We start from the raw sequence: 27,810 nt of genomic DNA, 5'->3' as shown, positions 1-27,810 counted from the left end.
ACTCCTACCCTGCTAAAGCATCAGGAGAAGTAGCTCCTACCCTGCTAAAGCGCTCTCCTGTGAAGAATAGGGGTACTTTTTTGTGGAAGGAGAACACATAGAAACATTTAAGGAATCTGACTCAAACCGTTTCTCCAGAAGTAACACTCATGCCATTGGTTTAATTTCGGAAATATTTCAGCTACACTATGACCCTTGGCTTAAATCCTATGTTTTTGTCATGCAGAAGAACTTCATATGAAGAGTACCAAGCTAGAAGCCTCAATACAAAATTAGTCTCCAATACAAACACCCTTCGGTCAAGGGAAGACAGTAATGAAATGTTTGCAGGTTGTATATTGATCAAGGCCAAGTTCCAGCAATCCTGAAACCTAAGAGTAGTCAGCCGAATTTCCTGCCACAGGAAAGTTAAAAGTTGGCTTCCTGACTTGGAACTGCATCCTCAGACCACAGACCTCCTGATCTGCAAAAGCAGCTTTGAATGAACTCCAGATGCGCAGTTGTGGCAACCCCTCTGACCTAAGCTCCGCACAGCACCAAGTACCTCTGCTGTCGGGAAACACCCACCTGCAATTTGTGTACACCAGGTAGCCAACAGCCTGTGGCTGCGTTGTGTCACAGGTACAGCTTGACAGGCGCAAGGAGCTCAACATGGCTCCAGCGCAAAACAGACCTTCCTTCGCCAAAGAATGAAGCATTTATTTACAAGTTGAATGCGGTAGCTGAATAGAAGTTTTTAAAAAGCATTTAAATCTAATACTGTAAATGTGAAATGTTAATACTGTACATGTGAAATGAAGCACCATTCATTGTTCAGCAAGGTAACACGTCAGAAAAAAAAAACCCAGATGATTCAATAGCATTAAAAAAAAAATAATAAAAAAACTGTGGTACATAATAGTCCTTATGGAGGAGAGCTGGTAACGTTCTGATACCACTCAGGGAAGTCAGCAGAGCCATCCTCCTTTTAGCAGAGACTTGGCATGCTTAGTTGAACAGCAGCAGCAGATCAAAAACTATACATAAAGCGTTTTAACTTTAATTAAATGTCTCAAGACATTTCATAAACTAAGCAGGATCAGGACCAAAATCCTTGAAGTCCAGCAGGTAACCAGTACAGACCCAGTGACAAAGGCATACAGGGCACGCAGCAAGCAAATCTTGAGTAGCTACCAAGCAAATCCAGCCATAATAGCACTGCACTACTGTGTGGCTGGTAATTTTCAGCCAAGACACATCCTCCTCACTGGTGGCCAGTTTACTCCACAGCACTTTAACAAGTGTGGACAGTTGCCCCCGTGGCTGCTCAGCACTTCAGTAATGAAAATCTTCCTTGCTAATTACCTGCTGTAATCCTATCCAAACACGGTCCTCTCCTGCTACCCAACTGCTAGTTAGCACAGTCACACACGCTTCTAGCAGTTGCCGGCTTTTCAGCACACTGGACCACTGCATACTTAAGAAGGATTGAGGAGAAGAAAAATAATCAGCGCTTAAGTGAAGGAATGTTGTCAACATCAGGGGCACTGCCATGGCCATACCCTCCACTTACTAGAATGTTCAGTCAACAGCAATCTTGGATGCGGTTATGTTTTCAGCAGGAAGGGGAAGCCAAACTGTTACAACACCATTGTCAATTTGTCTCTCGGCTTTCCAACTCAAAGCTAATGGAATTCCCGATGCACAACTGGAGATACACAAACGTGTTTCACTAGCAGGAATCTCCTTTCCAAAAGTAATTCCAAAATGCCATCACACAAAAATTTTACATGATACAACTTCAGAAACTAACACAATTCAGCTATTTTCATGACTATTCTACTTCCAAAATGCTTTAAACTTGCTCTGGAAAGTAGGGATGATAAAGAAACCTCAAACTTTCAAAACCACACTGCTGACCTAAAAATATCTAAACAAATGCACAGACACTATTTTTAACACCTTTATTGGTTTAATGAATGTTGTTGTACAAAATTCTTCTCTGGAACATGGTAAGAGCAAAAATTACACTAACAGTTTTTTACAGTATTTTAAGCAGAGGAGATACAATTTACTATTTTTCTGGAAAATAAACATTCTCAAAATCTGAATTAGATACTGATCTTAAACAGCAGCACAGTAATATTCCTTGTCTCACAGCAAAAGAAATACAAGTCTCTCATTTTTTCTCCATTTCATTTGAACCAGGGGGTGACAGCACTACATTGATAAAGCTTATTTTTGCATTTCTATATTGCCTAACAGCAATTCTTTACACAACACCTTCAGAATAACAGCAGCATAACCAGAAGGGTAAGAAACTAACTGAAAGGCTCAGTGGCTTAATACTTTCAACCATAGTAACAGACGGCTGAAACTGTAAGGGGAATTTCTATCCCAGTAGAAATGCTTTGATTCATAAAATGAAAACCTTTTGCCAGCAAGACTGGTTAGGTTTTTTGTTCCTTGAAGAAGTCTGTTCCTTTCAGCTCTTCTGGTAGATAGTCCTGCTCTACAGGTTCCTTGTACATGGGGTTATATTTATAGCCTTTACCATAGCCCAGGTTCTTCATGAGCCTTGTGGGAGCATTTCTCAGGTGCAGCGGAACAGGTGGCAGAGGTCCTGTGTGCATTCTCAGACATTCTTTGACATTGCTATAAGCCCTATATACCTCTATAGACTTTGGTGCTCTGGCAAAGTATACTACACACTGTGCTAGAATCACCTGGAAACAAGAAAAGGAAAAATGTTAAATGACTTCTTTTAAGCTCTTTGGGGAAAGTTCTGTTATTCAGATTGTTTGTGTAGCGTGACAGGGATTATGTCTCCAAACTGATCTCTGCCTGCTACTATAGTATGAACATTATCACTTAACAACACCACAGACCTTCATGATTTCCACTAGAAAAGAATAGCTACCTTAGAAGATCAGAATATATTCTTTTATTTATAACAGAGAGAAAAATGGCGTTAGTTCACATACCACATTTTAACAATAAATATGCAGTGAATTTTATTTCAAACTACATCTATTTTAAGAGCTATGATGTTCTCTTACTTGTCAAAGAAGGGGAGTGCTGAATGAACATGTAACTACATTTGCCTTGTCCTTGCAATCTCTGTTTCTCTTCATAATTCCAGATAGGTTTTACAGTTTGTAGTACTTTCAAATCAGTGAATTAATGAAGCCTTTACCTCACATTCTGGCATTCCAATGAAGTGACAGCCTTGATAAGCAGCAACTGCTTGTGTTAACGCCAGAGGATCTGCCAGCCCTACAAAAAGGGATCAGATAAAAGCAGGTTAAAGTCAGTTTACTGTGGTTACTGGTTGGTTTTTTGTTTTATCCCTGCTTCCCCACCCTGCCCCCTGTAAGATGGAAGGTTATCCATGCACATTTCAAAGTTGCTTTCTCAGATGTTGGAACTTCTGGTACAATACTTTGCAGAATGTAAGATATACTCCCTCCATCCACTGCCTTTCTTTTCCTTCCCCCCACAAATGAAAGGTCTAAGTCATGGGTATGATTTACAGACTGAATCTATTGCCACATGGTGGCAGCCTGAGCAGCAGCTGCCCATGTATGATTCACTCACCTTTTGGAATTAAGAAGGAAATGGGGTGATACCGCTATACAGGCATAGCTTCCCCAGATCTCATAACTCTTCACCCATCACATATGTGCTAAAAATGTTGTTGCATCTGTTACTTAGGGTAAGTCAATCAAGATGCCTTACAACTAGGGAGCCAGCCATCAAATCTGAGGTTTGCAAGTCAGGGTAGACATTCATGTTCCCGAGTCATTAAAAAACCAGACATCCCTGAAATACACATTCTCTGTGACACAAGCTTACTGGTGACCTACAATCACCAGAGTTTCAAAGAATCCTATATTAACACACTGCCAAAACCTGACCTCAAAAATACTTGTTTCTCCTGCAATAGATAATCATCATCACAATGACACCAAATGTAGGTAGGTCTCTGTATGCATACACAAAGCTTTTGCTGGATGTGGAGCATTTCAGTATTTTGTACCTATTTTGCATATAGCAGCTTTGGTTGTTTTTTTTTTTTTTTTCCTCAAGCGCCAATTTCTGGAAACCAGAAGGCTGGCAGATCTTCATTCAACTTCATATTCCAACATGAAATACTGCAAATACTGACCTATATCTTCACTGGCAAACCTCACCAGCCTTCTCGCCACATAGAGCGGGTCCTCACCACCTTCAAGCATTCGAGCAAGCCAGTAAAGGGAAGCGTTTTCATCTGAGCCTCTCATAGACTTATGCAGGGCAGAGATGCAATTGTAATGTTCTTCTCCTATTTAGAATGGGGGAGAAGTGGTACACAAAGCTCTTAGGAGGAAATTAAGTAAAATGCATTTAAGGGAACACAATATATTTTACTAGATCACAGCCAGTAAACATAACCTGCTTTTTCAAGTTCTTTTTATGTATAGATGATTAGGGCATTCATTAATCTGTTCAACACCTTCACGCTTTGCCACATGGATCATTCCACTAACTACATAAGCATAACAGAACAACTGCAGATAAAAAGGAGGGTGGTAAACAATGTGGTTTTGGTACTCTAATGACCTTTCCTTCAAAAGAGAAATATTACAGATGTTTTAAGCAGTTAGGAAGAAGACTCTATATAAATATCTCCTAACTGACAAAGAGTAAAGTCTGAGCGTGTACAAACCACTGACAGTTGCTTTTGGACATGCCCACAGCTCTAAGAAAACAAAAGAATTAGAGAAATCCACTACTATACACTAGTGCTATTTTAGAAAAAGACATTTCACATCAACTATAGCTTGAAGATAAAGCATGCAGTAAATCAAACATGAGTTTGCTGTATTATATAGGGGAAAAAGGAAACATTGCTGTGGATATTCAATGATGGCACATTACACAATTTGGAGGAAACAGGACCACAGAACAAAACCCCAGGAAACCCCAAAGAAATGTTGTGTTCAGTTGTGGACACTTGCACTACTGGAAGGGTCTGAAAACTGTAAGCAGCTGAAACAAAAAAAACCCCACCAACAAAACCTGAAATGCCAGACTGCTAAATAAGGAGACGGAAGAATGAATGAATTAAAAGGATTTTTTTTAATGTTAAAAACCGACACTGCTGTAATATTGTTGCGAAACTTTCCACACAATCTGCCTTTTTTATTTTTTAAAGTGCCTGGCATTCCTTGGCTCACAGCTAGGTGTGTATTATAAAGGCAACTGGCTGCATGCACAGCCATCTGTTAGTATTTCTCTTCTTCCTATGGCTAAAAGGACTTACAGCCCGAGGGCCATATCAGAACTGCTTGTAGGCCCTACAAAATAAAACACTGCACACATGAGTTTGAAAATGAAAGCCCCCATATGGCTGCAATTGCTCCTTTCATAGCCAATAAGACCTACACCTCCCAGGTCAGAAAGTGGGTTCCTCTTCCTGCGCCGCTGTTCACGCCACAGGGCAGATCTGTGGGGAATTCAACATGCACTGCTGGCATATGCAGGCCAGCAGACAGCTATTTTTGCTAGGACTCCACACAAAGAGCCCTGCGGTATGCAGTCATCGTGCGTGCCAACACAAACAGCATGTCCATGCTCCGTCACAACATTTGAGTCAGTAGCAATAAACCCAAGCAGCTGAACTCGCGTTGTCCTCTTGCAAGAGGCGTCTCTTGGTCTCTTAAAAGTAAGGAAGATGGCCTTTAAATATCTCAGAGGTTGCACTCGCCCAGATTTTTTTGCTGGAGTGTTTTTATACAGTTTGGGCTAATGTGAAGTGTCATACTCAGGGACACCAGCTGGAGAGGCAGAAGGAATCCAGCGGATAGGTTGGGACTAGAGATATATACCTGCAGGGGACTTCAGAGTACGAAGGCTGGGAAAGGGGGCAGCTTTATCCCTTTATCTCCTTCCTTACAAAGTTAATTCTGGTGACCAAGTCACTAACATAAGAACAATACTTACACACCAGATTTGGACTTCAGAAAAACGGTGCAGTTGTACTTTAAAATGCAGTTTCAATTAAAGGCAAAATACTGTTACATGCATTGGACAAAGAGGTTTTATTTTTCTTTCTAAAAAATACAGTTTATATAAATGCTATATGAGATACCAGAAGCAGTTTAAAAAAACTGGACAGAATTTTTTCCAGACCTTTATTTGCTCTCTCAGGCTGGTTAGCCAACATACAGATCTTGCCCTCCTCAATTCAGATGAGAGACAGACACATGCCAGCTTATCTATGACGGCTGTTCTGCATCCCGAATGCCTCTTGAAGTCAAAACTCTAAAGAGCTTTTGGAATCAAAATACTTTTGCTTTATGCAGTTCCCACAAAGGCAAACACCTTTCTGAAGTGAAACAAGACACTATACAACAGGCTTTGTGGAGGACAGGGTATGCTAGTGTCTGGTGTTTACAGATATATAAATCTTGTTGATTTATGTCCCTAAATTGCTTTATGTGCTCATGAAATATTTTCCAGCTAATCTGATTAAAATATTTAAAATCTTATTGGTAGAAGACAGGGAAAAGGCCTCATTCATGGACCATAATAAATATCTGGACTTCTTAAGCACCTCTTTATAAGGTAGTGGGCAAAAGTAAAATCACAGTCCTCATCTCACATTATTTTCTGTCTTAGCCAAAGGTAAACATCAACTGCTCATCAATAAAGGACTGAAAAAATGCATAGAATTCCTAAAATTCCTAAAAAGCATAGAAAATCCTAAAATGTATAGGAAAAAAAAAAGCTAAAATGCATAGATTATCTGCACAAGGATCTTGTCTTTATATGTCTGCACACAGATCAGAACAATAGCCTAATGACTAGGCTATGAATAATTTCCTTCCTAGACTACTTGGTGAAAGTACATAAAAGAACACCCCACCACACATATTTGGCAAATTTTGTGGAAGGTGACCAAAAGTAAGTAATTATGTAAAATCAAAATTCCATAATTACATAACTCTCACTGAACATTAATCGATTATCTGGTGCTTTCTACAGGAACACACTACACTCAAATGTATGCTGCTGCTATCATGATGAGAAAGCATCATGTCGCTCCACTTTATAAGGCTGAATGAAGCACTTCATATTAGAGGATCGTAGATTCTACCACCACAAATGTGATTCAAAAAGTATTAGCTAAAACATGCTAGAAAAATAGCTTTAGTAGCCTCTATCCAGAAGCCCTCTGTACATAAAAGGACAAACAGGTATCTCTACTATGGAAAAAAGTGGTCAGCTGAGACACAGATTACTCCACAGAAGACAGAGATTTTGTAAAGGCATGCACTCAGGCAATCTGCTACTGTGACACTATCTGTGGCAGGCTCTTTGGCATTCATACAGTCAAAAATCCCAGAATTTTCACTGCTCTCATCCCTCTCTGAAAATCTCTGACAAAAAAAAAAAAAAAAAAGTACAACCCTACACAGAGCTTGAAGGATTTCTGTCATGGAGAAATGAGCTGACACATGCTACCTAGACTTGATGCAAGCCTCATGAAGAGGCGCTCCGTGCCATCTCTAACAGAGCAAACAGGCATAGGAGGGCAGGGAGCAATGAATGCAGCCAAGAGTTCTGTGTGACAGTGGCCACAAGGCGACAGCAAACACACAACGGACATACATGGCACACAGCAAACCTGTCAGATTTTCCGCTTCCTCCTTATCATGACTTTCTTCTTCTCCCTCCCACTGCCTACCCTCAACTTCTCAGCTGCCATCATATCAGTATCTGCCCAGGTGACTTTTTCCTGACAATAAATCGTTATTTCCTCTTTGTAGTAAGAAGGCTACAAGCAGGCACATACATTACAAACAACCTCGAGAAATCTCTCATCATGCATTTTGAGTAGTGACGGTTAATTGAGCATATCAGACAGAGTGGCAAAACAAACAAACAAAAAAAATCAGTTCTCCCAATACTGCTTGTCATAAATATTTGATACTATACTACCTGGTGATTCAAGTATTGCTGAAGAACTAGCACAATGCATTCAAGGGGATTCACCTAACCTGTAACATTCACTCTCTGATTTTTAACCCTCTCACATACAATGGTATAGTGGCCAACTACTGTGATGCCCAACATTGCCAAATCACAAATTTGTGCAGTTATCACATTAGGAAGCCTTAAATGCAATTAGATTTATGTGACCTGCCCTAAGCAAGCTACAAAATTCATTACCTTAAAAAGCAACTCTAAAAATAAAGCAAACTGCTTAGGTTTTCACATAACGTGCTGTGAATGTGAGCACTTCCAAGACTTTCAAAGGAGTAAAGTGCAATGGAAGACTTCCAACCCTTCCAGAACAAACCTCCTCATCAAATTACTTCTCCCTCTCTACATGGCAACCCTCTTTGAAGACTATATTCTAATAGCCTTAAAGAACAAAAAATTTCACCACGCAACTATTCGCAGGGCAGCAAATATGTCCTTTCAGCTAACCTACACTTCCTAAGTGGCAAGAGGACACTCTTTCTAGAAGGGATTTCTGGGGAGCCTGCTACACTGTAAAGGAAAAGTAATTTTTAGGCCAAATTTCAGTACTGTTTCACCAGAGCAGCTGGTATGAAATGGGGAGCAGAAACAGCAATTACAGAGGCTGGCAGCTCTTGAGAACGTTGTATTTCAGGAACTGCATCAGGTACTTACCTGCTCGGTCATACAGGATGTGAGATCGCTGTAGCCCTTCCTTTACATGCTCTTCTGTTATCAGAATGCCATCTGCAGAACCACCTTTGGTAATATTCAAAGGAGTGGTCTTCCCCGCTGCTAATCTGGCCTGTACTGCTAACTGGAGTCCATTCAGTCCAGTTCTTGCATCACCATCACAAAGGTAGGCTAGGGTATTTAGAGCTTTCTCTTCTATGTACACCGGGAATCTGCAACAGAATAATCATAAACTGCTAGCCCCCATCGCTATCCTCTCCTTGCATATTGTGCCAGAGATGCCATTTCTTTACAAATACTGTTGAGAGACAGCTGAGTTTAAGTTCTGTTCTTAACTCATTTTGTCATGATTAAGCATTGCAGAGCCTGGGAGAACACTGTGGGATCCGACCAATCTTCCTCCTGCCGCAATGCATGTTACATACAATTGCACATGAAAAAGGTAGGGCAGGTGCCCTCATCTATTTAACCCCCTTAATTTTTCCTCCTCTCATTAAGTTCAAGGGAAAATACAGTCAGGGTTTTTTCCAGAGCACAATTCTGGCACAGCCAGTTGAACTTTACAAGGTTTTACTTCATCAGCATTTCACAGCTAGCACTTCAAATTCCTTGGTGGAAAGACAATTGAAAAGGTAGGAAGTTGTCCAAATGACTGGCATGAGAGGCAATTTCTTATGAAGCTCCTGTGTGCCAAATAATTAAGGATTCACAACAGCCCTGCACTTCATTCGCCAGAAAGATTTATTACTGTTATTACCAGTGGTGTACAAAAAGACAATGCCAGGGTTCCCAGACACATGTATCCACTGATCTTCACTACTCGCCTCCTCCTCCTCCTCGCAAACCCACTTTGCACTTGTCACACAAAAAAAGACAGTAGGTGCTGGAAAAACTTCAACAGCCCTCTCAGGCCCACACATCAGAGGGAAAAGCTTGAAGTGCTGCAATCTTAAGCCACACCACTGCAAGTGAAGGCTGACAGATGTCCTCTAGGGCCATAATCCATGCTGCAGAGAGCAGGCAGCTGGAATCACATCCTGTGGGCAAAAGAGATCTATCTATATACACATACACACCTTGTCATATTTTTATCTCCTTGTTTCTCATGTATTTGATCAAGTTAGAAAAAAAAAAAAATTAACAGGCACACACAGTGGCACACCAAAGTAACTGCACTTTCTCCAAGGTGTTTCAAACACTATATTTGTGTTTGAACAGGGAAGCAGAAGAATGTAACAGCACAGGGACTTATTCAGTCAAGTACTTCATGCATCAAATCCCTTGAAAATCAGGGAGCAATGTTCCCCTCTCAGCACTACAGATGGGCACCAGATTTTTCTATATTCAATGAAAGAAGCCAGCAAAGAAAGCAAAAGCTATTTTTAAAAATCCACCAGCACTACACACAGACATCCTGCTGCTAATACCTCCATCAACATGCAACAAAACCAAATATGCTGCACACTAAGCAAACACTTTGGATACACCAGCAGGACAGACTTAAGAGAAGGTTTTACCTGCGTGGACTAAGCTCTTTGCCTGCTGTTTGCAGAGAACGCCATGCACTTGAGGCCTCCTCACACCAATACTTACAACTCCACTCAGTGATGGCAAGTGGAGGGGAAGTGCTGAGAGCACTAAAAGGCAGGTACTACACTTGCAAGAAGCCAAGAACAGTCTGTCCCAAACGAAGTTGAGACCTCAGAGCACTTTTGCCATTTATTTGCTAATTAGAAGCTGGGCAAGAACGCCGAGTTGTATTTCTGTTTCTTCAGTTTCACTACAGGTCTTTTAAGTGCCCTGTTGACTCAATACAAGCAATTAGTATTACAGGAATTGAAACAAATATGCACAAGGAACTATGGAAAATCTGGTTACAGGCAAAGGTCTTGTCCACTTCCATGGTGAAATCCAAGTTACAACATACTGGTAATGGAAATTCTGCTCCAAATAATGTATTATGTATTAGACTGATCCAGTCCATGTCTACAACAATAGCACAGCATACAGGACATAATAAAGAACAAGAATAAATGGAGAAAATTTCCACATCAAGCTGTTTGCATAGTGTACTGATGAGAATCACTGACTGGAAATAATATAGTGCTTCCCTGTTCCATAATCTCAGCTCTATTAACACTCAGTATTTCAAAATAGTATTTTATACTCAGAATGATTGAACTCAGTTATTTTTTCTGAGGAATAAATAATTTTTAAAAACGGTATTTAAGATTTTAAATTTTACTAGGCAGGAGCCTGATTTCAAAATGAGAATGACAATTATTTTAATATCTTGGCTTCCAAAAGACATTTGCTGTATTTTACAATTTTAAGCCCATCCTGTCTTCAGAAGCTCAAGTACCCTACATCTTTCCACTTTACTTGACTTCTGCACACCCTAGAACTGCAAGGCAGAATAACTTCCATGCTTTCTGACCTCTTCCCAAGCTCTTGATCCTCTTGCAGATAGGCAATCTCATTTTTTTTTACCCTCCAAAATTAACACCAAACACCCACTCAGTGCCAATGTTCAATGTTGGTACCTTGTAACCCATGATACTTGGAGACAAAAACATAAACAAGCCAAAAGGGACACCCCAGGATCCATCACTCACTGAGCTGACGGTGATATATTAGCTAAAGGAATGGAAAACTACCGCTACAGGATAATAAATCCTTCTTCCAATTCCTCCTTATCTCCATACCGTCAAGACAGTTTGTGCCAAGAACCAACATGAAACATGTGATGAACTACCCATAAAACCTGTACAACACTGTGGCATTTGATCCAATAACACAAGGGTGTAAGCAATATCAGAAGTAAACATCAGGAAGTTCAAGCAAGGAGAACCTGTGTGATGAAAGATTTAAAAATAATTGAGCAGAACATGAGATAAAGTACCCATTGCTTCCTTCACACGTAAGTCAGTAACTTCTTACTTTCTCAGTGCAATTATTCTCACTACATTTGCTCCTTGACAGACTGAAACACTTTTACAGGCAAATACAGTTCTTCATCTGAAATACTGCAGCATGATATCCACTGCTCACTGCCTTACAGCATTGTCTTTGAATGTTGCCTCTCATCTCAGCAACTCTATTTCCTGCAAGGAAATTGGATGGGTGTTCTAAAAAGGGAATAGTTTTCAAAAAGGTCTTGAACACTGAAGACCCAAAGGAAGCCAGTCTTCAACATTGTGATTTACAAACCAGTGAATTCAAAACCTGTCAGTACTTGTAATACAGCCACTAACAAGATGAACCGCATGATGTCCGGGCTTGCCAACAGGAAACTGTGGATCCTTTCATTTCCCTCAGCTGTGCGCCTTCTGTGCTACCTAACTTCAAATACATTAATCCACCATCCAGTTTACCATCTGATTTCGATTAGATACCACTCTGAAGGCAGCACTTGAATGGTAAAAATAAAAAGCCACAAAAAGAAGAATTTGACTTGCTCCATCATTGACACAGTACAAGTCTAGTCTATCAGTGTACACCTGCAACAGTTTGTAGTTATTACTGAGACAGGGTAAACTTCAGAAAGCCCACGCAAAGTTTCAGCAAAATAAAGCATCTTTAACATTGACAACTCCTTGCTTTTCTTTTTCATGACTATCTTTCTTTCTTTCATATCCCCCCATCTTCCAGCTTAATTTAGTGCAGGCTTTAAGAGGCACAATTTGATGGCAGTAAAGCTGATGAAAATCTAAAACAAAGTAGATCTTATCCTAAAGGAAATCAGTAATATTAAGACTGCCAAAGAAGTTTTATGAGTGTGATGACATAACAAAGAAAAAGATACCAAAGTACCAAAGTAGGTAACATCTCCTGCTACTTCTGTTTTAGCTTTACAGTAAGAAAAGGTTACAGTGGGGTGGAGAAGCCAGGTGACCTAAACTCATCAGAAAACTGCCGCAACACTAGAAGCAAGATAAGAAAAAAACACCAAGAAAATTTAAGGAAACAGACTAGGGTAGAGCACACTTTCCTTATGATAACTGCTGCCCATGTGTGGGATGCAGAAGTGATGGCTGCATTCTCGTTGAGCACAGAGGATGCCTGTAGCGACTAAGGAAGATTAACCCTCACCTTATTCCTCAAGGTGATAGGAAAGAACACAAAGAATCATCCTTTTCTTCAAAATCTCATCTGCGTCAGTCAAGTGATCTGATACCAAGAGCATCTGATAAACTGATGCCACACAGTACGTGCAGGACTTCATACTACACTTCTGTGGTTTGGGAAGGGAGACTCACATGGGAAACGAAATCCAAAATTCATCTCTTGTGCCTTCTGGCTAGATCTCTGCAGCATTTTCAAAGTGGGAATGCTGCATATTTGAGGACATGTTGCCTTACAGCTCCTTTTCCAACTCTGGAACAAAGGTTAAGTACAGTGAACAACAAACGTAAATCATAATTGTTGGCTTTCACTTATTCCTCAAGACAGCATGAACACTGTTACCTGTCTGCATCTAATGACAGCCCTGTTTCAAAAAGACAGGGAGGTGAACAGGTAAAAGATGAGACACAGCTGTGCTCCTGCAGAGCAGCAGCAGGAGAGGAAATGAAGGAGCAGAAATGGTATGGACAGTGGAGCAAGAAGGAAGGAATTAACAAGGAGACCAAAACCAGAATCGCAGTAAGGACAGGATGGCTTACAGAAAAACAAACTCATCCGCAACACTACGTATCAACCACAGACCAGAACCAGACAGCAGCAGGAAAGGGAAGAAAGACTTAGCACACAACTGCAACCAACGCTCCTAAATTCTGAACCCTGTTTTTATTTTTGAATGCCTGGCTCTCACGTTAGCTGTTGGAGTGGGGCCCTCTCTCTCCACGGATCGATTTCTGAAACTGCTTGTCTAACACTCTGCCTGCCAGACTTCTTTCAGTTTGATGAAGCACCACACTGTGCTGTTTAAATCATCCATAGCTAACGGAAGGTTATAGATACAGAGAGTCTGGCGAAACCCAAACCCAAACAACTGCAGCTGAAACTATGCCATGTACTTTAATCTCATACAGCAAGGAAAGTCTCCGTACCCTAGTCAGGGTGTAGCCACAACCACAGCTGTGCCATTACATTAAGGCTGACACGCAGTACTACCCTCTCTTCTAAAATTCACATTACTACAACATGTAAAAGCTACAGATCAGAAAACCATGAGCCAGGGTACCCTAAAAACAAGAAGGGAATAGCTTCCCTTCTCTGCCCTGACCTCAGCATTCAGGTTAGCAATTTGTACTGCTTGCATTCTGTGATAAAACTAAAGGACGAAGTGGATTCCCTCTTATTTATTTCATATGGAGTGCCTGCCCAATTACTACATCAATACGCGGTCAATTAGCAGAAGTAGAGACAAGCATCAACGCAAAGAAAGTGTAGTAACTTGCATGAAAGCAGCACAGTACCAAGTACCAAATATTCTTATTTGCTAGCCATTTCAGAAGGCATATAACATCCCTTAGAGACAAATCTGGACCTTGTCTTTGCAAAATTCTCTGAAATGTTTAACATGACTATCTGGCTTGGACAACAAGAAACAAAGAAAAACAAAGTCTCTCTTAAAACAATCTATTAACACCTCACAGCAACAGCCCCCTCGCCCGACAGCATACCATAAAACATACCACAGCAGTTATCCTGTGACCAAGAGATAGAAGTACCCTCCTTGATCTTATTTAAAAAAAAAATTCTCAGAAAACAACAAACTTTTGTTGGGCATTTCCTAATTAATTTAAGAGGGGATGTCTCATCCACCACTTAATAGTAACATGATGCTTTCACAACCAACAGCAAGAAGTAACACACATTAGGACATGACAAAGACCAGTTTCAGGCTTCCATAGCAAATCCTCAGCAGAAGAACAGATTTAAATATCCTGGGAGGGTGAGTCAGGAGCTACAGATCCAAGTATAAAACTCTCTCCTAATCCAGACGGTGAGATTATGTTTTGGATGGAGACAGCCAGTGCTTTGAATTCTCTCTCTCCTGTCACCCCCCTGCCCCTGCCATATGCTGCCACTTCTTTTCTTTACTATCAGAAGTGGCTAGGGTTTCTCTTCCCACCCCCCAACTGCTTCATTCTCTCCCTGGCAAGCAGTCAATTCCTCAGGCCGTGTGCGTTAACACCCTGCAGCCCATAAAGTACTCACTCTGAGCTCTCACTGCTGCTGCCAGTTGCAGAGCTGCTGTGCTGGTCGCCCTGGACCAAAACCTGGACCCCTAAGGACCTGACGGCCCGCATCAGAATCGCCTCCATTGCTTCAACCGAGAGCTTCTCCAGGACAATCACCCGGCATCGGCTCAGAAGAGCAGCATTGACTTGGAAGGAAGGATTTTCTGTGGTCGCTCCTATCAGGGTCACTGTCCCACACTCGACGTGAGGAAGGAAAGTGTCCTGAGGATGGGAGGGAAGCAGAAAAAGCTGATCTCGATCAATGACAACCTGAAACATCCCATGTGAGTAGGCTACATTTTACGCATCTTGTGAGTGTTTGGGTTCCCTGTTGATATGACAAATAACCTCACTGACAAGGCAGCTCATCTGCTCAGCTATCTAAATGATTTGATCTCATACGCACAGCACGTTATGGGGCTGTTCACTTTAATAACTCACGCTTGCACTGAGAATGATCCTAGCAGCTGAAAATTAACTGTCAAAAAATGCAAATTTTTAGTTTATTTATGTGACTTTGGTTTATTGCTTGGCAAACATAAAATATCACAAAATTGCCTAATCAAATATATAAAATAATGAGGCTACTTCTAAATACCCTTTGAATCAACCTTTAGGGCTACAATTCCCTACATAATTATATAGGATTGCTCAAAAATCTATAGGAAGATTGCGGTATGGTTCAATATAAAAACTGTAACTTGTAGTACAGAATTCAAGCTTTCCATGGTATGACTAAAGAAAAAACCTATAGCTAGGAAAGGAAAAAGAAAAAAAAATGCCCAGTGATGGCTGTAGCAATGTGTTATCCCAAAGTACCATGCCATACTTTATTTTCCTCTTTTCTCGAAGAGAACAGGGGACAACATTAGAACACACACACCCCCTAGGCACACTCACATTCCAGACCTTTTTAAAGGTAATGCAGAATGCTACTTCCAGGGTAGAGGCTGAAATGAAGATTTGTGCAGCAAACATTACTAACATGACTTTGCAGAAATAGTATTTCAGAAAAATGTCATACAAGCACATAAGTCAACTACTAGTATAGCTCAGCCTTTTATTTAAATCTTTAAATCATAATAATTAAACACTGATCACAAGTGAGTTACAGAATTTAGTTTTTATGTTTCTCTCATATTCATCTACTAAAAACATTAAAATCAAAAAAGCCAAAGTTACCATCTTAAGGCAAAATGGGAAGTTTTACAGAAGTGCTGACAACGGCTTTTTTCAAAAAGCAGTGTAGTACAATACCTGCTGAGACTTATTGAAACGATGGATCTCATCAATAAAGAGGATGGTTTTTCTCTTGAAGAGTCTTTTTTCATTCTGGGCTTGGCTGATGACATCTCGAACATCGTTTGTCTTGGCACTTGTGGCTGACAGCGTCACAAACCTCGTACCATTCTTTTTGCTGCTGTTGGCTATGATGTGTGCCAGTGTAGTCTGAAACAGCAATAGAGGAAAGCTTTGTAAAAATTGTTTTGGACACAAACAATCCTCCTTTGAAGGAAATGCGTACAAAAAAACTTTATATATTCTGGACATAGGGACAGTGTTGACAGTTTATGAAGTATTTCAGTTCATGCTATTCTAGCACATCGAAGACTTCAAAACTTCCTGCTAGAGGTAGCTGTCAATTCCACTGCTGCATTTCTAATGCCTGCACTTTTACCTACCAGACCTACTCAGTCTCAATACTGAAAAGGCCAGCAATGACAGCTGTCTCCTTTACCGCTGAAGAACTCCTCGCTAAATACATTTCTGTCACAGAAGACTGCCTGACTGCAATTTGCTGTGCAGTTATTTTGTAGAGCATGTTAATGGATAAAGAGCTGGACTACCACAAGACACCTGCAAAAGAGTTTACAGTGCAACCACATTTAAGAAATAAAAAGCTACAGTGTTGTTAATTAAAGCCTCTTCTATTTCCACTGCACATAAAAATGAAATTAATCCATCCTCTACAAAAGCAGGACAATGTTAGTACTGAAGATTAACATGTTACTTAAGAAAATGTAACTCTCTAACCTTAAATAGTCAACAGTAATCAAATCCTGGGCCAGTGAAGTAAAAGACAGCTGACTGAACAAACTGTTCAGGTTTAGGGAGCTGGTTTTTGTAAGCAGCCATGTTGGTTTACTTTCCTTAATAGACAACTCATTCAAATCAAATTTATTTATAGAGAATTTCACTGAGCCTACAAAGCACAGAAGCAACCTACGGTACTAGCCCCCAGGCAGATTTACTATACCTGAACACTTTCCTTCGCAGCCCTTAGTATAAGCAAGTGTATCTCTATTTGAAAGTATTGCTAGAGAAAATCAGGTGACTTTCCCATCAGGTCACTTTTCTATTAGAGAAGGAGCCCAAGGAGACTGAAGACAGGAGAGCCTCAGCAGATGAGGAGTGGGACAGGTGCTGACAAAACCACTTCAGAAGATACTTCCAAGTACTGAGGTTAAAGCAGCATGCACTGCCAACCTGATCCTCTTGCAGGGAGGCTGCAGAAGCAACCACCTGCCACATGGCTGCCAGTGGTGTTGCAGCACTGCTCTGTCTCTTTAACGGATCTCCTTGTCCCTGAAATGGCAACCAGCCCAAGATGGGAAAGAGGAGGATGTATCAGTATTTACTCTTGCTTCACTTTTAGTAAGGGCTTCCTGATTGTCTTCAGAAGAGGTGTCATTTCATGTCCTGATACAAGACTTGCATCCCCTGTCAGATCCTCTCTCACCCACTGGAGCTCAAAGCACCAGCCCCCTCCCTCCTTGTATTGCTGCAGAAGACAAGACTGGAAAGACACATTGAAAAGTGCTTGCAGTAAAGCCTACAGAAACTAGGAAGATCCAGGAAAACAAAAACCAAAACTATTGTCAAAACTAAGCTAACAAAATAAAACCAAAGGTGGTGTTTCCTTACAAAAGGGCCTGGATTCAGAATGTACCCATGCCTTAAAAAAAATACTGAAAGCATGGAAACCCCCAATACATCAAATCTGAGGATGAAAAAGGAAAAATGTACCTCTTCCTTCTCTCAAAAGGGGTGGGGTGAGGGGAGATGGAATCAAGTGGCTGTTTTTCTTGTAGCTCCACTTGAACCGGTAGCTCATACTGCATCCTGGTCCTCATTCACCAGGTCACAGATAGTTTTGTTGTTTAAAAAAAAGCAACAAGAATTTTTTTTTTTAAACACATGCACAGGACTCCACATTTCTACTCCTGATTTATGGGGGGGGGGGGGTGGGGGTGGTGGTGGAATCACAAAGAGAATTGTTTGAAAGTTAGTATTAGACCAAGAATCTACTTGAAAACTGCTGCACAGTTCTCAGTCAGCACATACATCTCCTGCTCTGCCAAATTCTGGGTCAACAAAGGTTGTAATAAGAATAACGTACACTGCCTTTCAAAAGCAGCGCTCGACATGGACAGGCAGGTTCATGGCCTCTTCCTTCTGTTCTGCACAATCAATCATTTAGCAAGTCAAACTGCCCATCGCATACAGGTCAAACTTCCCCTACTCCTCTGAAAGCCTATTATTTCCTATAAGCTCTATTTTTTAATGCTGCTTTTTCTCCTACCATCTCAAGCAAAAGTCAGTAACATGCTAGAGTTACTTTCTTAGTATCAGGTTACAAGCTAGGAAACATATAACCCAGGGGAGACTTAAGTTAAGCAGGGTAGCCTAAGTATGAAGGCACTAGCACAGACAAACTGCAACTAGTATGCCACGCCTCTAGTTTCACTAAATTCAAGGGCACTGTATCTGAGGGATATGAAGAAAATTACAAATCTGATCTGGAATAAGGCAGAAGAAAACACACTGAATACCCTTCATCATCTGAAATAAATTTTGAAGTAATTTCATTGTCACACTAGGAAAAAAGTCTTTTAAAATAGTAACACTGATGTTGCAATTTAATACGTATGAATACATCCGTATCAGAAGCAGTATTACGAGCAGCAAGAGGAAATCTAAACAAGTTGATATTCTGCTCCTTTTATTATACAGGTGTTGCTTCTTTAGATCATGATTTCTCCTTATGGGAGGGAACATAAGTATTGTTTTCCATAAATTAAGCGGTATTTATATAAATGAGAAGTGATCCTGCAAACTAACCTTTTGCTAACTTCACTAAAAATGACACCTTACAAAGCTCAGTGTAATATCCTTGCTCCTTCCAGAAACCATTCTCAGTTCTCTTGCATTATCACACCAAACTGTCCAAACTCATACCTATTGTCCCAAGTTTTATGCTGAGAATTGGAAGATTTTACTGACTACCTGTTTAGACAAGCTAAGGAAGTGCCATCATAAAGAGCTATTCTGAACACAGAAACATTTCCACCAAGAAACTCATGAACCATTACACACCAATGAATAACACTTCCAACTTAAGCTTGTGGTCACTTATTTCTTGATCCATTACACACAGAACACATCACTCCCGAAACTCTCCTCCACATCCTGCAAACTTCTTCATGTCAGCCCAAGTAATGGTACACTTTCCCAAAGGCTGCAACCATCCAAAACTTAAGAAAATCCACCAACCAAACAAAAAAATAACCAAACCACCCCACTCCCAGCAACTATGCTACCAGTTGTTCCAGGCTAGATGTTACAGACGAAATAAAAGTAACCCTCAAAGTCTGCCTGGCTCCACACTTCTCTCACTGCCACAGCAGATATGTCAATCAGATTTGCTGGTTTGGTTAGCTGGATGTTCATATTAGGAGACAAGAATATTCTGTATATCTCTCCTTGACTGCACAACTCCCTCTGAGTGTAACCTATTTTGCTGTTCTCTGCACCACCACTAGTCAAAGCAACCTCATACCCACAGCTGGAAGAAAACTGTAAAAAGCAAGTACAAATTAAACCTGTCCTACTGATGCTGATGTTCAATGAGTAACATTACCCGCTTAGAAGTAAGGTGGTCTTTTAATTTTTGCACCTTTATACCAGGCCATTAAACAATGCCCACTGCATTAGCTCACCAAAGCCCCTTCCAAGAATATACAGTGATACTGCCTAGCACTCTCCAGAAAGTGCAATTGAAAAAATCTGGAAGAGAATAATGTATATGGTCACATCATAGTCAAGACAGCTTCAGTCAAGATGTTGACTGTGAAACCTAAGGTCATTCTTACCTCATATGGAAGACCAGGCAGACCTTGTTTAGGGATCTGCCTATGACTACATGTTCATGGAGACCTTCCTTATTCATTCTTAAATTGCATACATTTATCAAAACAGCCATTGTAGATGTCAGTCACTGACATGGTCTCTCAGGTTGCATCTATACTGTGTTCAGGTGTCATGTCAGAGAGCTCCTGCAAGGTGTGCAAGAACAGCTCACAGTTGTGCTGTTCCAGCCTCACAGCCTTTTCATAAGGAGCTGACGCGCATACCACACTTTATGGGAACACACTGCAAGAACTCTCCTTGCACCTGGATGGGCTGTTCCAACATAAATGCTTCTCCCAAGAAGTCTGGAAGGTTGTATGGTCTGCTAGGCCATGCTTTAAGTGACCAAAGCAGACCTGGCAGAGATCTGCACTAGCGTATAGACTGCAACACAGCATGGATTATTCCTGAGCAGGGATAATCTAGTTGGCATCTTGGCTTCCCCACCAAGTGACCTTGCTGGTTTGTGCCAGAGCAAACCACAGTGTGAATTATGTTTGCGGTAGGAATGACAAAAGGCTGACAGCCTAGTGCAAACAAAATGCAAGCCCAACAAGGCTAGCTACACCTATAGACCTGTAGGGTCTAAACTACATTATGACAGCTCTGAACTGGCATCCTGCTTTTTTCTGCTGCCCTCTGACCATGACCTTCCCTGGATTTTTGCTTCTTCCTTTATTCTGCCCAGGATTTCCATATTTTTGCTTACATGGTGTTGCCATCAAAGGCGTCTCCTCACCCTCGACCCTCTCTTTGAGGGCAGCAGAGCCATAATGTGGTTGACAACCAGTCAGGAAAGGCCACACTGTTTCACTGCCTTGACTGAGACACCAACAGTGCCAGCATCCTTGGATGCCAGCCAGGGGAGCAATTCCCTGGGATACAGCTTAAAAGCTGGGGGGTCCTACCCAACACCGCTGCGCTGACCCCAAGCTACCACACTGCATCACAGCAGATGAACATGGCCTAGGGACACTGTCTATAAACACAATCAAAAGTGGCAGCAGTTGGCATTTATATAAGGGCAGATGCTATTCTTACCCATCTTGTTTGGTTCCTCACACCCCAAATAGCCCACTGTGGGACTACTGGAGGAGTAAGGTGTCACTGCACAACAGTCACAGCATGTGGTTTACAGCACTTCCAGAATCCAAGTCAGACCAAGCATAAACAGATGCAAGGTCATTGCCTAATGTTTACTGAAATGGTGCTGTGCCTCCATTTGTTGCATCCAGATTTGTCTCCTAATTTTCCAACGGCTTTACAAATACAATTGTATTTTCTCTTCCAGTTTTCTCTTCCTAGAGAGCTACCCTAAGTTTTTCCTGATTTAGACTGGCATAAGCAAAATCAAGCACACTGTATTTGAAGACTTCTCACAGGCAACTGCAGAGACAAACCCACTTTTCAGAGTTGCTCTGGACTTTCACTCTATGCTACTGTAAAAGACATCATGCATTTTCAGTTAAAAACATCATGCTAATCAATCAGAAGAACTCATTACTTAAAACAGTTCAAATCAGGCCCCAAGCAGTATGAACAAGAGAAGATGAAATACACTTAAGTAATCAAGTAGCCATTTAGGTAATCACTTGAATTAGCAAAACAGAAAATGCTGGAGGGAAAGGACAATAAATATGTGGGGAGCAAAATACGTAAGTTGGACTTGCTGTGTTTCAATGTGTCTTACAGCAAAGTCTTGAATAAAAGCAAAGAAAATAAATACATGAGAGTCCCAGAAACACAATACAAACTCAGTAGAGATTTGACAGAAACTTCAAAAACCACTAACTGTGGCTTGTAATGTTTTGCACTCATATCAACATGGGACATTCTACCTTATTACTAGATTGCAGATATGGACCCCAAGAAAAATCACACATGAATGTTGTCTTATCTTTTCTAGGGAGCCGGTTGCAGGCACTTGCTGCCTACATTTTTTCTTGTTAAACAGCAAACGTAAGAGGGAATGTTTACCGTATTTAAATACAGAATGTTCAGGTTTATAAGGCTTAAATCATATCTGTGGCAGCAAAATTATTCAGTGCTCAAGTTACGCTGTGTGTCCCCACTAACTCTTTACTAAAATTGGTGTCCCATGGCAGACAAGCAACAATCTAAATCCCTGCATTAAGGTGTCAGAAATCACAGTATGGTTTACTCGGATTACACTCGGATTCATACAGGCTTTTAAAAATTTGCATAGTCAGTACGAACATGCTAACTGCTCCTAAGTTAATAACATGACATCTCTTTGAGGCAGAGTTTCTTCTTCTGGCCTATTGTCTGGTCAGCTTCTTAAAAACATCTTGCGTTCAACACTCAACAGTGACAAAAGTGAAAAATACCCAAGTCAAAGCCTTACCTAGAGTACCTCGGCTTCCTAAGAAGTTAGGATGACAAAAGCACAACGCTCACACTGCCTTAAAATAAGAAGACTCAATACAGAAGGAAACTCAAAAGAAAACAAACTCACAACTGAAGTACCCTGATATTGACTTTTCAAGTTTGATTATGCTTCCTTCAATATTCAAGCACAACTGAGGCTGAAATCAACTTGGGCAGAACATGTATTTTTACTCAGGTACCTAGCTTTATTACTTTCATGATAAAAGTTCTCCAAAAGTACTCTTGACTGCGAAATACTGCATTTATAACAGTTTAATAGACAAGGTTATTCTCTTCTTGCTTAGAAAAAGTCTGTTGAACGACTACTTCTCATAAAGGTCCAAACTGATAAATAATACATAAATTAATTTGAAATTTGGACCCAAGGTTTAATTCCATCTACAGTTTTGTTTTTTTTGGTTTTTTGTTTTTTTTTTTTTTTTTTTTTTTTACTTTGCAACTGCAGAGACAAACCCACTTTTCCGAGTTGCTCTGGAATTTCACTCTTTGCTACTGTAAAAGACATCATGCATTTTCAGTTAAAAAAAAAAAATCAACATTTATTTTTATCTTATTTTTTTTACTTAGTCCTGCTCTACCCTTTTCAAATGAAGCATTGGTTAGTGTGGCATTTGGCTCTAGAAATGGAAAAAGGCATAGATGGGTTGCAATAACCAAATTCCATGGGTAGCAGAGGCGTGAAGAGGAATCTACATAGCACTCCTATTTTAGCACCTACCCTCTAATGTAAGGCTATTTTCTTTGATGGGAAGAGCTTAGCATGTGGGCTTGTTACATTTGAAGCTATATAACATGCAATTATTTCTTAGTACTTTTCCCACTGAAAAAGACTATACTTAACAGTAGGTTTTGACTATCAGTCCAACCAGGTTCCGAGGCAGACAGAATACTTATTTCTCCTTTCAAGTTTCAAGCACTAAGTTATGTGATTCTTGACATAAAAAGCAAAATAGGCTTCCTTTTCATCTCTTTGTCCTCGACCTGTTTCAGGTTACTTCCTCATAAAATGTTTTCCTAGTCATGTTATATTCGTACCACCCAAACAGTAAGTGAATGAGGCAGGCAGGCAACCACAGACTTCTTTTTCCATCTTTAGGGAGACTATTTTGCCTTGCATGTTAAATCTGTAAGGACAGGAATTTAGTAAAAAACATCCAAGTAAAGGACAGAACTTTCAGCCATTTACCTGAGATTTATCCGAGACAAGACAATGTGATTTATGGGGAAGACAGCCAGAGATGAAACTACACGCCAGTACCACCCTACAAATACTGACAAGCATAGGTGAAGGGAAAAGTTAACTTTTTGCAGTAGGAATTTCTGGCTTAGCCAGTAATGGATGGTCCATCAAGAGCTAGCTCAAAGCATGTAGCCTCAAAACCATTTCCTTAGAAGGAGCAACCTAGAAAGCAGAGGAGCTACCCAACAGCTGAAGTACTTGGAGAAAGAAAGCGTAAACAGATAAATTGTGGAACCATTCCTTGATGGGGCAAAAGGCAGTCTTGATGCAAGTCACATGACTGGTTAGCAGCATAATTCAAACTGTGAGAAGCAAGCTTACTAAATGCAACTCCACATAAGGCATGTGGGTGAGAAAGATGAGTCATGAAAAGAGTGAAGGCTGCGTTATTACAGGCATAAAAAAAGATCACCTGTTATTCCATGACAGTCTTAGTACCACAGAACGTTCATAAAGATGACCTAATACACAAGCATAAGTTGTCACAAGCTCAAGGAAAAACATTTCCACAGCCAGAAAAAGGTGGGCTCATCAGATCACAACCCAAAGGCCTCCCCATTCAGTTCTAATTTTCAGAGACTGTATGCAGCCTTTGCTTTGTTACCACTGTATTTATAACAGTGTATTTTTCTAAGGAAAAAAGGCTTCAAGAAAGAGCAAGCACACACTGTTGACACAGGCAACAAGAAGCCAAAGGCAGAAGTGCATCAATAAATATAAAACCTGGCCCCTGAATGTGTAACTCATTCAATAATTAAAGAATTCGACTCTACTCCTCTCTCCAGCCATCTTGCTTCAATCAATCCACCTCCCCTTTAACAAGTTGTTACAAATAGCCCTTCTTCACTTCATCTCCTCTGATCTTTCTGATATTACCTTGTTATTTTAAAGGAAGTGGCAATTAAATTCACCAGCTGCTTCCTTTTCGGTGCATGTTATCTAATCTAAACAGCTTGTTGCATCATTGCTAACAGTATTCATCTATCAATTGTTTTCATACTTGCCCCTTACTACCTGTGATTAACTGGCATTATTATCCAAATACAACACATGGCATACTTGAAAGTAAAAGGAGACTTGCTAAGAACAGCAAGGTGCTGTTCTGTCCTTAACTTCTCTGCTACTATTAATTCATTGGCCACTATCTTCCCTATCCAATTTCCCAATGTGCTCTTGCACGAAGCCATCTATCTATGTATGTAATACACAAAACTTAGCACTGCACACAATTTAGACTGACAGAGATAATTGTGTATTTTGCTTGCTTAGTTTTCCCCCGCCCATCCCCCTCCCAATACTGAGGAAAAGGACAAGATGAAAGTGAGAACTTTGAGTATTCCCTCCTGACTGCACGTGAGGCAACCATTTGGTCCTTCCCTCGCTACAGCTGTGGATTCTTTCACTGCTGTGCTGTGGTTACTGCGCCTTTTCACCACAATCTGCTTCTGGTATCTTAGAAGAGGCAGAAGAACGTGCAGTAGTCAGATCCTGTAAAGCCCCATCAGTTTCAGAGTGTCTGTTTGAAGGTGGACAAGTCTGGACAAGCGCCTGGTCGCAACGCCAGCTCCCTTCTGTCAGGGGCCAGGTATCTGCAGGCTAAAGCAAACCCTGCTGTAGTAATCTGCTGGTACCTCACCCCATTTCCTAAACACTTTTGCGGATTCTATTTTGCTGCTGTTTTTAAACTTCTCAGCCATTACCTAAAACCTAGCTGGTGTTTTAGGTAATGGCTTTGGAGCTTACAAAATCTGAATTACCCCAAAATCAGCAGGGCCTTGCGTAACCGAACTGCAAGCTGCAGGGAAGGGGTAGGTAGGTGAACCTACTTTTGGTGGGGGTGAACCACTTTTATCCAGGAAGCAGGTTGTGATTTTGTAATCCATATCGGCCAACATAAAGACATTAGAGAAGAAACCGATAAGACAGGAAGAAAAGAGCAAGATGGAAAATAAACCAGGTCGCCCAGCTCGCAAGCCACGCGAAGTGGAAAAGGGCCGGGCCGGGGGAGCGGAGCGGTGGCAGAGCCGCCCGCAGGCCGCGCTGGCGGGGCCCGGCGGCGCACTCACCTTGCCGCAGCCCGGCGGCCCCCACAGGATGAGCGAGGGGATTTCGTGGGACTCCAGCAGGGACCGCAGCAGGGTCTGCGCTCCCAGCACCCGCTCCTGCCCCACGTACTCCCCCAGCGTGTCCGGCCGTAGCCGCTCGGCCAGGGGCTTCCCCTCCAGCTTCTGCCCCAGGCTCGTCCCGCGCAGCGCCGCCCCGCTGCCCGCCACCGAGCCTCCGTCTGCCGGCCTCACGGCGGCCTCCTCCCGCCCCGTCCCGCTCCTCCTGCCGGGGGCTCCTGGGCTCTGCCCGCCGCCGAGGCCCTTGTAGAAGAAGGACGAGACGGGGGGGGCGGCGGCCAGGTGGGCCTCCTTCAGCTCCCTCTCCGCCTGGCTCCCCGGGGCGGCGGCGGCCAGGCACGGCCGTTTGCAGGGGGGCGACGAGCCCAGCTGCGCCTCACCCTCCCCGGCCTGCAGGCACAGGTCCAGGTGCGCGTTGATGTGCGCGCCCGGCAGCTCCCGCTGGCACACGGGGCACTGCACCGGCGGCTCCTCCGTGCCCGCCATCGGCTCCCGCCACGGGCGGCCCGTGAGGCGACGCGAGGCCGAGGCAGGAAGCGGGGCCGCCGGCCCTCGGCGCCCGCAGCCCGTCGGGAGCTGTAGTCCGCCCGGCCCTGCTCCCCGCCCCGAGCAGCGGGGCGAAGCGGGCGCCGCTTTCCCGCCCCGCTGGCTTCGAGGGGCGGTGCGGGACCACGTCCCCAGCGAGCCCTCAGCGCTCCCCGCGCTGCGGAGGCTGCCGGCGGGAGCAGGGAGGCTGCCCGAGGGAGCCCACCTTCTGCCCCTGGCTCCCAGCACGTTGTGGGGCAGATCCCCCAGAGGCAGGAGCTGGCCCACCTTTCCATGTGTCTGTAACCCGCGCTGCTGTTCTACCTTGACATAAGATATTGAGAAGTCTATTTGGGATATGCCGTGTCTCTGTGGTGTCTCACGCTGTGATTCCAGGGCAGTGTAGGGCTGTTGCTGTTGGCTTTGCGGGACACGGGTCCCACCAGCATGCGGGGTGGGATGACAAGCTGGGGGAAATGGTGGGAGATGGGGAAGGCCACACTAGCCCTGATCAAACATCCCGAAGTGCTGTGGAGCTACCGTGGGGGTCACGCTGATCAATATTGTCGAGGTATGTGTACTTTGGGGTCTGCCTGGTCATTCACTGAAATACGTGAAAACTGTCAGTTGCAGAGCTACCAATGATTTTTTTATTTTTTTTTTTTTATAAAGAAAATACATCTCTCATGTTACACAGAATGCAGGGCAGGTTGTACTTGAAAGAAAAGTATAGTGAGCTGTACCAGTCGCATCCTAATTTACCACCTGAACTTGACCCACTGGTAATTCTTTCCACATTACATCTTGTTTTCTTTCTTAAATTATATATTTAGGTTTAATTATATACTGTTATGTAATCATTCCCAGCTTGTAAAATTCAGGTCAGTCTAATGTCAAGATGTATTAGGAGGTAAACAAGTCTGGCTACCGGCTAACGGTGCCTGTTCCCAGGCTTAAATTTTGAAAGTAGAGGGTTTGCAAGTGGCCAGCAGGTCAGTAATAGTTTTATTTGAACTGAAGATGGAGGCCAAAGGTCTGGATTTTGAGCAAAGTGCTTTACGGCATGTCATGTAAACCTAGTGCTAGCTGAAGGGGCTACGATCTAAAACCAGGTGGTGAAAGAAAAAGGGGTTGTTTGTGGGTTCGTTTTGGCTGATAGCTATTTGCCTGCCCATTTCTATTTATGACCAGTTTTAGAAACATTTACTGTATTGTTTGCGTTTTTAATTGCGCAAATATATTTATTTTCTGCTATTGGGCAGAAAAAGCAGTAGGACTGTATGTGTATACCCCCTTTGCATACAGCTAGGCAACTTTCTGTATTTTTATGATGTGTATGTGGTTTCAGAGTGTGTAAGCGAAGGTGTGTTCATGAGTCAAGCTATTTTGCTTCAAGTGAGAGATTGGCTTGCTGAAGATGACCCAGAAGAAAGCATCTCTCAGGCCAAAGTTG

At 42.1% G+C, this 27,810-nt stretch overlaps 1 protein-coding gene across 1 annotated transcript; it reads right to left on the bottom strand.

The window, feature by feature from the left end:
- Nucleotides 1–1,929: 1,929 nt before the first annotated feature.
- Nucleotides 1,930–26,375, bottom strand: WRNIP1 (WRN helicase interacting protein 1). The gene is made up of 7 exons (XM_040586744.1): nt 25,776–26,375; nt 16,128–16,319; nt 14,848–15,092; nt 8,665–8,894; nt 4,148–4,303; nt 3,176–3,255; nt 1,930–2,705 (listed from the first exon to the last, which is right to left on the bottom strand). Exons 1-7 carry the CDS (start codon nt 26,316–26,318, stop codon nt 2,430–2,432), a joined length of 1,722 nt encoding a protein of 573 aa, XP_040442678.1. The 5' UTR covers nt 26,319–26,375; the 3' UTR covers nt 1,930–2,429.
- Nucleotides 26,376–27,810: the final 1,435 nt, after the last annotated feature.

This window comes from Falco naumanni, chromosome 3 (assembly GCF_017639655.2).
Source record: "Falco naumanni isolate bFalNau1 chromosome 3, bFalNau1.pat, whole genome shotgun sequence".
In the NCBI taxonomy this organism is placed as follows: Eukaryota; Metazoa; Chordata; class Aves; order Falconiformes; family Falconidae; genus Falco; species Falco naumanni.
Note: the sequence above shows the minus strand (reverse complement) of the source record. Positions and strands in the feature narration are given on the sequence as shown.